This window comes from Nicotiana tabacum, chromosome 12, assembly GCF_000715075.1.
Source record: "Nicotiana tabacum cultivar K326 chromosome 12, ASM71507v2, whole genome shotgun sequence".
Classification (NCBI taxonomy): domain Eukaryota; kingdom Viridiplantae; phylum Streptophyta; class Magnoliopsida; order Solanales; family Solanaceae; genus Nicotiana; species Nicotiana tabacum.
In genome coordinates, this window is record NC_134091.1 from 108,825,473 (window position 1) to 108,841,581 (window position 16,109).

General features: G+C 33.9%; 1 protein-coding gene across 3 annotated transcripts; it reads left to right on the top strand.

Annotated features, from left to right (window-relative positions):
* Nucleotides 1-9,462: 9,462 nt before the first annotated feature.
* Nucleotides 9,463-14,908, top strand: LOC107819889 (putative zinc finger protein At1g68190). 3 transcript variants are annotated; one of them, XM_016646067.2, is made up of 6 exons: nucleotides 9,463-9,821; nucleotides 10,532-11,094; nucleotides 12,054-12,371; nucleotides 13,717-13,944; nucleotides 14,136-14,419; nucleotides 14,493-14,908. In XM_016646067.2, exons 2-6 carry the CDS (start codon nucleotides 10,567-10,569, stop codon nucleotides 14,623-14,625), a joined length of 1,491 nt encoding a protein of 496 aa, XP_016501553.2. In that variant the 5' UTR covers nucleotides 9,463-9,821; nucleotides 10,532-10,566; the 3' UTR covers nucleotides 14,626-14,908. The 3 variants fall into 3 exon arrangements, with proteins under 3 accessions (XP_016501553.2, XP_016501551.2, XP_016501554.2); XM_016646065.2 differs by having other exon boundaries at nucleotides 9,464-9,821; nucleotides 10,524-11,094; XM_016646068.2 differs by having other exon boundaries at nucleotides 9,466-9,821; nucleotides 10,524-11,094; nucleotides 14,505-14,908.
* The last annotated feature ends 1,201 nt before the right edge of the window (nucleotides 14,909-16,109 follow it).

The window sequence follows — 16,109 nt, forward strand, 5'->3', positions numbered from 1 at the left end:
CACAATCTCGATATGGACAGTTTAATTGAAGCGAATCCCTTAATAATTTGTATATCTACATGGCACCTTTTACAGTTTAGGGTTTAGATTTATCTATCTTTTGGCTAATTCCCCTATTTATGTAATGTGCCCTAAATAAATAAAAAAACTCAATAGTCACGTCTCTTAATTGGCCGCCATTTATAATTCATTTCCCTCACTTTTGATCATTTTCGGTCCGTTTTTACTGAAACAAAATGATTCTTCATTCTTCTACTTTTACATTCTCTTTCCCAAGTTCCTTTTCAATCATCTGCTCTACTTTTTAACTATTTCTTCTATGACAAAATCTATATATTCTATCCTTTTTTATTATTTCTCATGAAGAAGTTTTTTTCCGTTTTACTTCTAATGAAGTTTGAAAAGCTACTTCAATGTCAGCAACAAGAAAATGGAGAAGAGTACGGCGGTGGGGTTGTTGTATTTAATAAGATTCAATCACTTGAAAGATAATATATTTGTCAAATAATGCAGAGGTCCAATATGTGGTGATTGAACAGAAAGATGATTGAGATTAATTGCAAGCAGTAATGGGCAAAAACTGTAAGTATACTCAAATGAACGACTTGTATCATGCAAAACTTTAGAGATCTCCATGTTTCTTTTTTTTTTTATTATTAGTAGAAATCTTCGTGTTGTTTTCTCATTATCTATTCATCGTAATATGATAGAAAGGTGACAAGTTGCTCAGAGAGACTAATGTAATATATTTTTAAGCCAGGTTAGTTGCTTTGGAATCTTTTTCCCTGTTTTATTGTTAGTAAAGTTTTCACCTAAGAATATTATTACTATGAATGTAATTTTATTTACCCTAATATCCTTTTCGGGTAACTCACTAGTATTTTATTTTTTTCTTGTAATAATTGTTTTGAAATACTATTTATTTTTTGGTGATTCATTAATGTGTTGTTTTTGGGTGATAATTATGATTTTCAATTCATGTTGTTCTCTTCTTTTTTTTAATTCTGTTTTGGGACCTACTTCCTATTTTGATATCTAATAAGTATCGATTTTATTAAACTAAAAGTAAATTTCTAAAGGTATTATTTCATATAGTTTTTATGTCAATTATCTTTTATATTAAAAAAAATAGTTTATACTTCTCAATTTCTCGATTTCATGTAAATGGCCTAGATACTTTGATGTCTTTCATGTATTTTACTGAAAGACTGTGAGCATATTTATTTGTTAATTCCTAAGATAAAAAAACTATATCAATAATAATAAGTGTTGATGCTATTTTGAGATAGGTGTTATTTGTTACCAGATAATTTATATATCTTCAATGAAAATGACCCAAATAATAAATTTCTCGGATTGTCCAATTGTCAATGAGACCAAAACTTGAAATTTTTGTTAATATCGTTGATTCTCTCCAATTTGTGAAGATGTTGTGTGTATTGAATTGATAGGAAAAATTTAGCTTCCAAAATAAATAAACAGATTTTTTGAGATTAAAGAAAATCTTAGTATACTTCGGGTGATACTGAAGATGAAAAGAGTATTTTAGAGTGAAGGAGTTGCTGGTTATGAAAAGTTAGAGAAGAAAGAAAACATAAGTAGACATTCTTTCTGAAAAGATAAATGGATAGATAGATATAAGAAAAGAAAGAATACGAAAAAAAAACAGAAAAAGGTAAAAGAAAGGGAAAAAATAGCGTGAAATTAGAATTTAATTTTACGCATTTGGAGCAGATATTTTTTTATCATTGGTTAATTTCTTTTATAGCCTCTCTTTCTTCTTGTAGGTAAGAGTAAAGTCTGTGTACATACTACCCTCCTAGAACCCGCTTGTGGGATTATACTGGGTCTGTTATTGTTGTTGTTGATTAGCTTATTCTATAAGATGGTGAAGGAGTGTGCTACATACCGCCAATTATTATGTCAAGCAAAGAATGAATGGCTATAGGGTCTTAACATACCTCTCGTAAACTTGTGAGCACAATAAATGTATTGTAGATGAGGATAACAGAGAGTCGTAATATAGGAGTCAATAACAATATAATAAAGAGGAAAGTCGATAATAAGAGTTCATTTAGATGATGAAAACTGAGAGGAATATCAAGTAATATGATGATAGAAAGAAAAAGAAGAACAATGAAAGGCAAAAAATTAAAAAGGAAAGGAATACAAAAATAATTTTCTCTTTTTCCCTGTTTTTTGTTTCATTTTTCATTTTCTTTTACTTGAATAGAAGAAAAGTTCATCAAGTAAAAGTTTTATTATATAATTAAAGAAAAATAAGTTCTTATGTACATGTTTTTGAAATTAGACTAAGAGGGTCGTGGTTAAGCTCTCCAAACACAGAATATATGAACAAATTTCTTAAAATCCCTTTTTCATTTTTAAGGAATATTTGATATTAAAAAATATAGTTCATTTGAACTCTAATTCAACTAAAAACATTTATATTGTGATCTTATTGATATATATAATTAAATTTATTATTCGTATTTATAACAATAACAACAACAACAACAACAACAACAATAACTATACGTCAGTTCCAAACAAAGTTGGAGTCGGTGATATGAATTATTCTTTTTTTCGTATCTATATACATGAAATAAATTATCACTTCTAAAGTAAATTTATAAAAAGATCATTTCTAAATTTAATAGTATTTTTTCATAATCGCGCGAAGCGCGAAAAATTCCCTAGTTTACAGTATTATTTACAGGCTACCCTACCCAAAATTGTACAATAAAAAGAAATAGTCCTTCCATTATAAGGAAAATGATATTTTTGTTAATCCGATTTTAAAAAATAATGATATATTTTTAAATTTAAAAATAATTTAATTTAAATTTTTTTATTTTATCTTTAATAACAAATATTTATGGCCATTCAGAAATGTTAATAGAATATCACAAGTTTCAAAATATTTCTTTTTTAAAACTCCGTGGCCGATTTTGATTTTTTTTTTTTTTTATGGTTTTGTATATAACTTGTAAATATAGATATACAAAATAATTAATAAAGAACTTAAATAAATGTGATAAATAGGATTCTATTATAGTATAGCTAGGTAAAAATCCCTTGTAAATTCTTATGCAATTTTCGTGGGCCAAAACAAATGATTTTGGTTGTAAGCCTTTTACTAAGATTTGGGTCTTTCCATCTAAGATCACTTTCTTTTCACTAAGTACTCCTATGAACGGTAACACAAATCTATTTTGAAAAAAAAAATATCATAAATAGCCAGATTTATAATTGGTAATTGAAAAATAGTCACAATTTTAAAAGTGATCAAAATTTAGCCATTTTTTCTTGTAAAGATAAAAATCTGAACAAAAATACCCTAAAAATCCAACATAATATGCTGGAGTTCGAATTTTTTACATATGAGATTCCATCATAATGTGCTGAAATTTCAACATAATATGCTGGAAGTTTATACACATGAGCTCCATAATCCAGGTGGAACTTTCCATGTGCTGGAGTTCCAATATTATATGCTGGAAGTTTACATGCAGGAGCTCCCTAATCCAGCATATTATGTTGGAACTTTTCGTGATTCAGCAAAATAATAGTTATTTTTCAATGACTTTACAAACGTGGATATTTCTCAATTACTACTCCGAAAACTGGTTAGTCGATGCTATTTTCACATCTATTTTGCTAAAACATTAGGTGAAAACATAAAGGTAGTCCAAACTTTTGGGACACTTAACATGAACACTATTGCAATATAATTTTCGCTTTCTCATAGTTCTTTGAAAAACTAACTAGATTATGCTAAATAATTTTCGAGAAAATTTGTGCTTTTGGATTAGGAGTTAGAGAAAATTTACTTGGAAAAGATTTCTGTTAGTTTTGGTAAAGACCTACCTTTAAATCCTTTCAGTTTCTGAAAACATTTTGCTCTGATTTCCAAAAATCACAAATCTGTCTTTTGGATCAGATAGTTTTGGTTTTGTTAAAATAAAAATCTAATTAACTTTTCTATAAAATGACAAAAAGGAGAATTCTTTTTCCACATAAAGATGATTAATTTATTGCTATTTTCAAGACTTAACGGGGAAGAGTGGTATGTTATAAAGGTCCCCAACTAAATCTTACTCCCTACGTTTCAATTTAGATGATGTGGGAAAACATGAAATAATGTTTAATAAAAAAAAACTTTTGAAATATGTGATCCTAAAAGCTTAATTGGCAGCTTTGTGGGGTTATAACATTTATGTGACTATAAAAACTTCTTATTAAGGATAAAGTGAGTAAAATAAAAAAAAATTAAAGTTAAATTATTTTTAAATATGAAAATATGTCATTTTTTTTTGAAACAGACTAATATGAAAAGTGTGTCATTTAAATTAAAACGGAAGGAGTACTTATTTTACCATAGTTAACATGAAAAGGAAATGTCCAATGTTGAATTTCTAACACTTTATCTAAGAAATTAAGTGATTAGAACACTTGTATTATAAATTTAGATATATAACATGTCCTCATCAAGTGTGAGTATTTTTTTTTTTTTTTTGGACCAAATATATTGATATTGAAAATCTTTATTGGTAAAAGATAGTGATAGAAAACAGTCGGACAAACTTTTTTACGCACTATATTAAATTGTCTGAATCATCGTCTAATAGCTTCAAGTTTTAGAGGGAAATTAAGTGCTGACATTACTAATTTTAGATCTGCAACCGTGGTCACGAGTAGAGCCGTCAAAATGGACTGGCTTCACCAGCCTGTTATTTGAGTAGTGTTTGGTTAGAATTTTTTGAGCCCATTTAAAATTGAGGCTTAAAAGTCCGGCCGAAGATAATCCGTTGGCCCTTGAGGCTTGACCGAAATTGGGCCTGGGCCGGCCCGTGGGCCAAAAATTAATTAAATTTAAATTAATTAACTATTAAATATTTAATATTTAAAAAAACTAAAAACTAAAAAAATGATTAACTATAATCCCCATTCTCCAACCCTAGATTGCTCATCTACCCTTCCATATCAACTAGAATTTAGATTTTTGACATGCATGTAATATGACAAAATTAGTTTTTCTTTTGCTTAACTAATAACGAACTCGAAAAGTTTTAGGTGACCAAAATAATCTTTTATCAAAAGAAAATATTACTTCAAGTGGCCAATGATCAGTTTGGATTACTTTAATATATTATTAATATTTAAATTGTTCTTCAGTATAGAAAAAGATCAACTTTAAATATAAAAAAAATATGACTACTAGCGAATTTCAGGAATTTAAAACATTTATGGACTATAATGATGAAATTGGCAAACGATGTTAATCCTAAATTAAAAACCTCAGCATATAAACTTATTGAAGCAATTCCTGAATCTAAGAAAAATGAAAGAAAAGTATTAAGAAAATATTCACGTAACTTTTAAAAAGAGGAGTTAGAGATATAGAGAATTTACATTTTAATTACGAGATTCATCGTCAAATATCAAGTTTTTTATATGTTCTAAGCAAACAGAAGTTGTTTACATGATTAATCAACTATGTCACAAAAAACTATTTAAGGATTTAAAGAAATTCTTTTTTCTAAAAATAATTGAAGGGTCGGCCTGTCCTAACCCGTGGCCCTCTTAGGGATGGGTTGGGCTGGCCATTTTAAGGCCCATTCATATGGCGGTCAGGCCCGGCCTAATTCACCAAATTTAAAAGCCCATGAAGCTTGGACTGGGCTGGACTGGCCTGGCCCGTTTTGACAGCTCCGGTCACGAGACTATATATTATGACACAAACTTGTGTACGTCCGGACCAATGGTACGAGGCTTCCAAAACAGGAAAGGATTTTCGTAAAACTGGTCATAAAACTCATTAGCTCGTTATTTACTACAAATATGAGAAATTATAGAATTTGTAAGGGTATTCAACAAGCTCTGAACTGTATTGTTGAATGGCCTTACAAGAATTTAGAAACACAACATTTTAACAGATTTTGAATGGAATGATTTCGACTATCGATTTGTTGAAACTGAAAAAATAAGTTTTGAAATTGAAATTGAAAGAATATTTGAAAGTATTTTTCTAGACATGAATTTTACTAAGTTGAAGATTTTGTGTGCGAAAGCAGAAAGTTATCTGTTCACTTCAAATACTCCTCAAAACACAATTTTCAACATCAAAATTTTGTTGTAAGTTGAAATTAAAATAATAGACAAAATTATAAAATTAAATTAGTTTACAAATAATAAAATTGTAACGACACGATCGGTCATTTTGAGCCTTAGCGCTTTGTTCAACGGGTTGAGGCCTTAAGTAGCTTCACTTCATGTTTTATGACTTGTACGTATGTTAGGAATTGAATTTCGGGAAGTTCTGAGTTGATTCGGAAGAAAAAATCTCAATTCGAAAGCTTTAAGTTGGAAGAGTTGATCAAGGTCTGATTTTTGAATGAACGACCTCGGAATCGGGATTTGAAGGTTCCAATAGGTTCATATGATGATTTCGGACTTGGGCGTGTATTCAGGTTGAGTATCGGGTGGCCCGGGAGCAATTCAGCACTTATTGTGAAAAGTTAGCATTTTGAAGGTTTTAGAATTTTTTAAGTTTGATTTGAAATAGATTTTGATGTTATGGATGTCCGTTTGGGATTTCGAGCCTTGGAATGGGTTCGTTTCATGATTTGTGACTTGTACATAAAGTTTGGCGTCATTCCGGAATATTTAAGTGTAATTCGGACGCGTTCGTCGAAGTTTATAAGTTGAAAGTTTAAAGAAAAGTTTCGATCGTCAATTCGTAGTTTTGATGTTGTTTGGTGTGATTTGAGACCTCGAGCAGGTCTGTGTTATGTTATGTGACTAGTTGGTGTGATTGGACGGAGTCCCAGGGGCCTCGGGTGTATCTCGGGATGGTTTCAGACCATTTTTCTTTATTTTGTGATTGCTGGTTTCTGGTGTTTGGGTTGTTCATCGCGATCGCGTAGTGTTGGCTGGGAGCTGGCGAAGTTATTCTTCGCGATCGCACATAGTGGCTCGCGATCACGAAGTTTGGTCTGATGGTTCATCGTGTTCGCATGGCAAGGGTCGCGAACGCGAAGTGTTAGCGGGCTGGGCTTGGAAGGTTGTTCTTCGCGATTACAGAAGGTTTTGGTCTGAGGCATGAAGGTTTGGCCTTCGCGTTCGCAGAGCTGGGCTCGCGTTCGCGTAGGCTGATTAGGCAGAGGTTCGCGATCGCGTTGATTTTGTCGCGTTCGCGTAGAGTGAATCTGGGGCATCTGATTTTGGCCTTCGCGGTCGCGAAGGTATTCCCGCGATCACGAAGAAGAAGGGCCTGGGTAGACTTGTTTTTAATTTGGGACTTAGCTTTCACTTCTCTCATTTTGCACTTGGATGGCCGAATTTGGAGAGCTATTTTGAGGAGTTATTCATCAAGCAACACGAGGTAAGTGATTCACACTTATTGCAAGTTAAATACATGAGTTATATATGGATTGAACATGAACATTTATGGAAATTGTGGGAGTTTAGGAGAAAACCTAGAATTTGATATTTTTAGATTTTGGCCGCGAAATTGGACATGGAGTTAGGAATAGATTATATATTTGAGTTTGTGGTATTTATTGGTAAAGTTTATCTTCGAAAATTTTCGAAATCTGGGCATGTGGATCCGAGGGTTGACTTTGTTGACTTTTCGAGCGGAGTTAAGAATTATTATAAATTATTAAATTATACACTTGGAGTATATTTTGATTGATTTGCATGATGTTTGACTAGTTTCGGATCGATGAGCATTTGTTTGAGGTGTTAGAGAGGCGGTTATAGAATTTCAGAGCGAGATAAGCCTCATATCTAACCCTGTGAGGGGAAAATCACCCCCTGGGTGATGTATTTGATATATGTGTTAATTGCTGTGGGGGTTATGTATGCACAAGGTGACGAGAGTCCGTACGTAGCTAGATTCATGTTATGTCCGGGTAGACGTAAGCCTTTATTATGTTATTACTTGCACTATTTAAACTCATTTTTTCTAGTTTGAATTGCTTGAATTAATAAGTAAGATTTTGGTTAAAGATTATGTTAAATCGAGCTTCATTATCTAGAGATTTGGCGGACTATTAATTATTGAGGAGAATTTATATTCATTTATGGACTTACCCTGAAATTGTAAATATATAATTCGTAAATTCGAAGAGTTTCCTTATTCCTGTGGATTGGGCCGAACGCCTCGGCGATATCTATATATATATATATATATATATTATGGGATGCATCCATGGATCGCGTCGTACGATCTCGGCAGTGTATGTATACGACTATATGGATCGGGCCGAACGACCTTGGCATAATTCATGCGTGAAATCGCTAAGAGTCCGAATACCCATGAGATTACCCTCTTAATTAAATTTGAAAATTACGTAATACTCTCTTTATGTCATGAGATCAGATATCTAATTGAGGGTTCCTATTTGTTGAGATAGCATGTGGCTCTTGGGGACATTTTAACTGATAATTGTTGTTAACGGATTTTGTTATCTACTGTTCCTTATTCTATTGATCTTGTTGTATTTCATGCCTATTTATGATTCCTGCATTTTATTTATTGGACTACTTGTAAGTGTCGATATCCTCGTCACTACTTCTCCGGGGTTAGGCTGGATACTTATTGGGTACGCGTTGATTTACGTACCCATGCTACACTTCTGCACTAAATGTGTAGGATCTGACATGTTCATTCGATGGTCATCTTGGCGCGTAGGCGTAGCTATTGGGGAGGCTTTATGGTGAGCTGCTCTCTATGCTACGCACCGCAGCCCTCAGAGTTTCCATCTTATTTATTTTCTTTATCCTGTCTATTTCATATTCCAGACAGATGTTGTATTATTATTGTACTCTTTAGCAGATGCTCATGCACTTATGACACCGGATTTTGGGATATCCTAGTGGTTGTTTATGGTTCGATTCGATGTTGTCATCTTTTACTTTATATCTTACTTGTTTTGAGTATTCATGGTCTTTAGACACATTAAATTCTTTACTTAATAAAACTTATGATTTCAAAAAAATAAATAAATAATCAAGTTGGTACATCACCATTAGCTTATCTAACGATAACGTTATAATGAATTATGGGACGTGACAAAACTAATATCTATGTTGAAAGTTGAAACGAGAACTTTATTTGCTACTTCCAAGCTAGAGGAGTCTGGGATTGTACGGCCATATTTCTCCGTTGTAAGCAGTGATCTCTAATCTCTTACCCCTAACGTGGCAACCTTACATTCGCTTGAACCACCAACTAATGGATCACTCCACTTCACATGCAAAGACCTAGATAACGCTTTTGGGCCCCACCATTAGCTTACGTGTTATCATCCACCTAAGATAAACCCATACAGAAAAATGCCACGTAATACCAAAAAGTGTCCCTTTTGTCTTTCTTTGCTTTAGAGATAGTGATAGAGAGAAAAGTAGATAACAAAGAATGAATCATCAAGTATTGCGGTAGATTTATTAGTACTTCTTTATATATTTTTAATTCGAACCCTGACATGTTATCGTGTTTGTCAGAAAATACTTTATTTCTTAATATAGATTTTTGAGCATAAATTCAAATTTATTCAGGCTTTAATATAAATATTGAATAGCCAGTGAGGAAAAAAGAAGATAACAAGCACATATAATGACAAGTACATCAAGAGAAATCAAAGGCAGTGCTGCTGATCATGAATGATAAGATGCATATTCCTGTGACTCTCCTCCATATACCCCCTTACCCTCAATCCTTTTTCTCTCTCTCTTTCATAAATTCACTTAAATAATTAAGTTTCATATTTTTTGCTGATTCAAGAAAGTTGACTTCTTGCCAACAATCACAGGTTCATTACTTTAATTGAAACTCTTTCTGCGTTTTAGTTTTGTTTTTCCTAATGTGATTAATAGAAATTAATTAGGTGTCTTGGCGATAATTCTTTTAGAAAATTGCAGTGAAGAAACAATTGATGTTACTACTAAGTACTACAGGTTTGATTAATATATACTAGAATTTTGTTCTTGTTTTTAATGCCGCTAATGCTTGCATTGAGGTAGGTTGACTACATCACATCCCTTGAGGTGCGACCCTTCTCTGTACCCTGCGTGAACGCGGGATGCCTGATGCACCGTGCTGCTGCTGCTTCTTGTGATTTTCATTGAGGAGTTCTTGAAATCTTTTGAATAACTTACTGTAGTCTATAATAGTTTGAACTATCTATAAAGAAATCTCTATTGTGCTTTATGAAAGTGTAAATTGTTTAATTATGCATAATGTTTAATTTGTAGGAGTTTGGTATAGATAGATATTAGTAATTTCCATTCATCACCGAGTATTTTAGTTGATAAGAACAGAAAACTAATCCAATATTTAGCTTATGTTCTTGCACTGAATTCTTTCTGCAATTGTCATTTGAGTTCATCATTGATTCTGAGAGTTAATTGATAAAGATCTTGCACAAAGTTATCTTACTATGAGCTGGAATTTATACTTTTTACTTTTGGAGGTCTTAGAAGAGATTTTTCTAAGAGTATATTGTATGGCTTAGATGTGCAGAGCAACTCTTTCGAGGGTCGTTCTGTTTTGTGAACATGGAAATGGAGAAAACATGTGAATTCTGCATGTTATTGAAGCCAGTGGTGTATTGTGAGTCTGATGCAGCACACCTTTGCCTTTCCTGTGATGCTAAAGTTCATTCAGCTAATGCCCTTTCTATTCGGCATCCGCGCACCCTTGTCTGCGAGCCTTGTGGATACAACCTAGCTTATATTCGATGTTCGGATCATCAAATGTTCATGTGTCGTGACTGTGACTGCCGCCATCATGACCTATCTTCTCAACACCTAAGAAAAGTGATCACTAGTTATATGGGGTGTCCTTCTGCTAAGGATTTGGCAGCATTGTGGGGTTTCGGCTTGAATGAGTTGGAAAATACTACTCCACCAGATAAGTTCATCTCAACATCAAATGGAACAGTAAATGGAGCCAAGGTCAATCCAAAAATTGTCAAACGGTCTCACTCCTCAACTGGGGCCTCTTCCTTGGCTACTGAACTCGACTTCAGAGGTCCTGTTGTCTCTGCAGAATGTGAAGTGGGATCAAGTAACAACCACACTAAGGTAGACATCAGTAACTAAATACCTATTGTTTTGCAGCTTTTTCCTGAAATCCTGAATTAGCATGTTGGAGATTTTATCATATTTTCACTATAATTTCGAATAGTAAGTTGATGGTTTCTGGCGAAGTGCTTCCAAAGTTGGTCTAGAATACTAGTATCTCTACATGTTGGGGTTGAATTAAGCATGAGATTAGCATACTAAATTAAAGATGTCTTTACATCTTGGATTGCTCATACAAATATTGTTGAGATAGATTATAGTTAAGTAGGAATATGCATATAAGTATGAGGATGATTATGTCAACTGACCACGGAGGCGGATCTAGGATTTCTACAACATGGGTGCGCAGTTAAAGAGAGGAAGAAAAAAAAGTTTTAAGTGGGAATTGATACCTGTTCTTTTGAGTAAACAATTAAGAATTGAACCAAGTGCACCATTCAACCCTTATGGAGCATGGGTGCCAATACATAATATTGGACCAATTCTAGAAAATACGTACATAAAATACCTAGTTTGACGGAGGGACCATGGGTTCACGTGCCCGATAATTTCGGCTATAGATTCGGTTATCCGCCCTGACTGTCTGACCAGTATAATCTTCCGCATTTTAATTATAGAAGGGGTGATTCTAATGCAGTTAACCTAATTAATATTGGCTATGCAATTTAGCTTTCTCCATTAAGGGATAAATCCTTGTATATGACTGTAGATCATAGCAATAAGTCACCTTACATTGTAACTCCTCAAACTCTTGTCTTCATCTTTTCATATCATGTTCGTTAATTGTCAAGGATCGATTATTTTATGAATGCCAATAGTTAATAAGGTCAACTTACATAATAACATCCTCCCTACTTTCTTTGTAGGTAATTTTTGGAAGTGTATTAGCTTCTTTGTATATCCTTTACAAGTCATATATGGCCTTCGTACCACTATAATCACTTGCTTCATTTCTTTAGGTGTTATGCTTGCATAAACGGCGGGAGAGCACTTCTTTCATTCTACAACAGATTCTTGACTTGGAAAGACTTCAGCTGACAGAGGGCAGTTACAATTTAACAAGTGGAGAAAGTCAAAATAATGTTTCTTCATTCAAGAATGGTACTTCATGGAATATGCATAGCAAATCTGATCGCTTGCAGAGTTCACTTGATCTTGGCCCTGAACTTCAGGATTGGGTCAGTACTCATGAAAGTTCAGTTGCTGAATCTTTTCCTTTACCGTTGCCAGATGGAGATTCGTTTTGGGAATGTAAAAGTCCAGTTCAGAGTAGTCAGGTCTGCTGCTACTCTATGTCATTCTCTCCCTTATCCCGCTTTCACACATTTGACGTTTTATTTTGTATGGAGTACTCAAGGCTGATGGCAAAACCTGCCCTCGCCCATAGAAGCATTGCAAGATTGTTTGTCTTGTTTAGATTCTCTCCTAGGATATTAAAGATAATGTTTTGTCTCTGGAATAAACTGTAGCATAAAGTCTTCAAAATTGACAGAAAAAGGAATGCATGCGCAAATATCATGGGTGTAGTTGGTTCCAACATAGGTAACTTTTTCACCCTTCTGATCATGTAACTAGACCAAAATTCAAGATCTTTCTCAGTTTCAAATCTGAAGTTCTCATTTTCTGTCTGGTATAGGTGCATGATCCCTATCTGCAGTTATCCTCGTGCTTCTTTTTTTTTTTTTTTTGTGTGTGTGTATTTAGTTCATGTTGGAAGTTTGTCAGAAGCGATGTAAGGAACACTGGCACTCACATTTTGTCATTAAGGGGATTCTTCGTGTAATCAATTAATGTCGGCGATTTGTCTGAAGGGATGTAAGGAACACTGAGAGCCACATTTTTCATTTAGGGGACAGTGTCCGCAAACCAGCTAAAGCATAAGACTTCTCATTAACTAACTAGTTTTACTTTACTTAGAAATTTCTAGGCAAACAAACTAGTTTTACTTTACTTAGAAATTTCAGGGACCAAAGAAGCAAGCCATGCATTACATTTGCTGCTATGCTGGCAAAATACTTTATCTTACAGAGCACAATTAGCTACAAAGAGTTTTCATGTGCTGTTAAAATCTTTACCTACAGTCACTAACACCTAATATTAAGAAACATAGGCTGAAATCTAGTCTAGTATGATAAATAAATTTTCTTTTTGTAGCACCATGTACTGTCTTCAATCTTGGCATTGATGCAAGGTGATGACTTTAGAATGAAACTTTTAGCGAGGTCAAACCACTATTTGCCTGTTTCTTCTCCTCTTCCCCTTATGATTTTCCGCACTATTTGTCTGTTCCTTAACCTCTTCTCCTTATGATTGTTAGACATGCGCGCTCTTATGGGAGTCTAAATGCAGATACAATATTCAGGGATAATGTCTAGCTCTCTTCTCTTCTCCCTTATTATTATTAACATGCAATTTGATAAGGGATTAGAACCGTAAATGCAAGTATATAACCAAAATCTGCTTTATATATAGGGTGTCACTACTAATATATCAATAATTTCTAAAGGCATATACAATGCATACATGGAATCTTTGCTGAACTTTCCGGGTGCTGGTGAACCCTCTCTTTACAACATAGGTCCGCCTCTGTGTACTAGCTTGATCATTATATGAACTCTGCAGCTTTGGCCTCAAAATCTGCAAGATCTAGGACCTTATGCTGAAGAAGGACGTTTTGACAATTCCAACATGCCTGATGTTGATTTGACCTTCCAAAATTTTGAAGAACTCTTTGGCGAGGAGCAAGATCTGAACAACACATTGCTTAATGAGGAGGATATGACATGCTCATCTATGGAGAATTTTTCTTCGACGGATAGATCAGATCATAGCTATGTCAAGAGGGTTGAGGTCTGCAATATATTGCCTTAATTTACGGTTTTCTCTAATATGATTTGTTCTCACTCGACGAAACATCTAGTTTTCTTGTACTGCAGAAACTGAGTCAGATTTCTACCAGCGACCTTTAATTACATAATTTTAGCCTGCAAATATGTTGAAACTTTATTTATGTTATTAGAGGTTTTTTTAACTGATGACAGGACATATCAACAGCTTCATCAATCTGCAAAAGACGGCCAACTCACTCCGGCCAAAGCCATGTTACCTCTAATGAACACATTCCCACAGTCAAGGATTGTCCTCCTCCAATTCGAACAACTTTTTCATCTTTGTACTTCTCAGCATCAAGGCTGAGCAGTGAAAGCAGTGGTAATGAGTACGTGGATTCACCCGCTTCCAACGAGCAGGATCTTTCATGTAATTCACAGTTGGACAGTAAAGAGAATCAATTAGCAATGCACAAAGAAAAAAAGAAGGCTCGGCTGTAAGTACAAGTCTCCTTCTTGATGTTAAATATGTCCATATGCTGTTTGGTAGCTCGTTACTGCATGTTTTAGTTTTGTATTCAGGTTTGAGAAACAAGCTCGGAATACACCTCGAAGATCCAGGACTAATTTAAAAAAGCATCCAATAAAAGGGAGGATCGTAAAGGTGGACAGATATGAATCTGATGCAGTTAGTATGTCTTGAAGCTTTTAAAGTTGCCCTGGTTGAATGTGTGTGATTTGTGTACATATCATCAAGCATCGCTCAGTAACTCAAGACATTGTTCTGAACATCTGTTGTATGTCCGCTCCTGCTAATTGTTTCTTCGTTTCCTACTGTAGAGCGTCATTTTTGTGTTTTAACAGAAATGAGCTACATTTATGCTGGCTTTTATGTTTGCTGTTATCATTTCCCTTTTTCTGTATCTTATGCTTTTCAGAAGCAACACAATGGATATAAAGTGATTAAACAGGATTTGTTTTCTGAAGTTGTGTTTTTAGTTCTCATTCCTAGTCCAACTTTGCAAGCTATCCATAACCGGGGGCGGTTTTAGCCTCAAGTATATGGGTTCTCGTAAATCCAGCAGCTTTCGCCCAAACCTTGTACTTGTAGTAAGAAGTTAGACTGTGAACCAAATTATTATTGTATATATAACTCAAGATTGCTATGAAAACCCATAAACTTTAAATTTTGGATCCCCGTCTTTCCATAACACAAAAATTGAAGTTGTGTTATGCTTTTCCTCCACACTTCGTTTTCTCTATGCCCGTTCAACATGTTCTTTGAGAATGGCGCTCGCTCTCTTATTATTCTTCATTGGATAGATTCTATGAACGCAGAGGCGGAGCCATAGTGTCTGCTGCGAGATCAGCCCAGTCGCTTTGGTTCAAATCATGTATTTATCTTAAAATGTTTATTAAATATGTACAAATTATTACTTTAGAACCCAGTAACTTAAAATAGATGATCCATCTCAAATCAAGGCATCTCTGATTCTGATTCTGATTCTTGATATCCCCATACTGACCCTTACCCATTGTGTTTGTTCGATAACTATGGGGAAATTTGGTTTTCTAATCCATCACAAATGTTATTTTAGTTAAAAAATAACACATGAGATCTTTGTAGGGTCATTTTCTAAAAATCAAATTGTAAGTGGACATGGAGATCACTTCATCCACGCCACCACAAACACACGCACGGAAGAGATGCTATCACCTTATTTTTGGGAAGATTTGGTTTTGTAGTCCACTATTTATTGTTGTTTAAGTTATATCACTCTTTTGGCAAGAGATTAATAAAAAAAAATAACATAAAGGAACTATAATTACAAAACTAAATCTTTATAAGTCATTTTCTTCTAATCAAACTAGAAATGGTTATAGGAGATCATTTCCTCTTAACTTTTTGTCCCTTTTCCTACAAAATTCAGTAGGAAATCATGTCATTTCAACATTTTGTGAGATGTAACTGTCCTATGCTGAAATATTGAACCTGAAGTCTCAAGCAAACTTCTGGGGTCAATCATAAATTAAAAAACTGTTTACTTCTATTTCTGCACACTATTACACATTCTTATAGGAATTGACATGGTATGCTAAAGAGTAAAGATCAGTAAATACTAGAGTACGATGGGGTATGCACATGCATATAACCTACATCTCAAAATCTTTCTTTGTTAATAAACT

Bases quoted from the DNA above. Each gene is read 5' to 3' on its own strand.
- LOC107819889 (XM_016646067.2), top strand. From the start codon at position 10,567: ATGGAAATGGAGAAAACATGTGAATTCTGCATGTTATTGAAGCCAGTG. The intron at 12,372-13,716 runs GTCTGCTGCTAC...TGAACTCTGCAG, and splicing joins GTCCAGTTCAGAGTAGTCAG to CTTTGGCCTCAAAATCTGCA. The intron at 13,945-14,135 runs GTCTGCAATATA...AACTGATGACAG, and splicing joins GCTATGTCAAGAGGGTTGAG to GACATATCAACAGCTTCATC.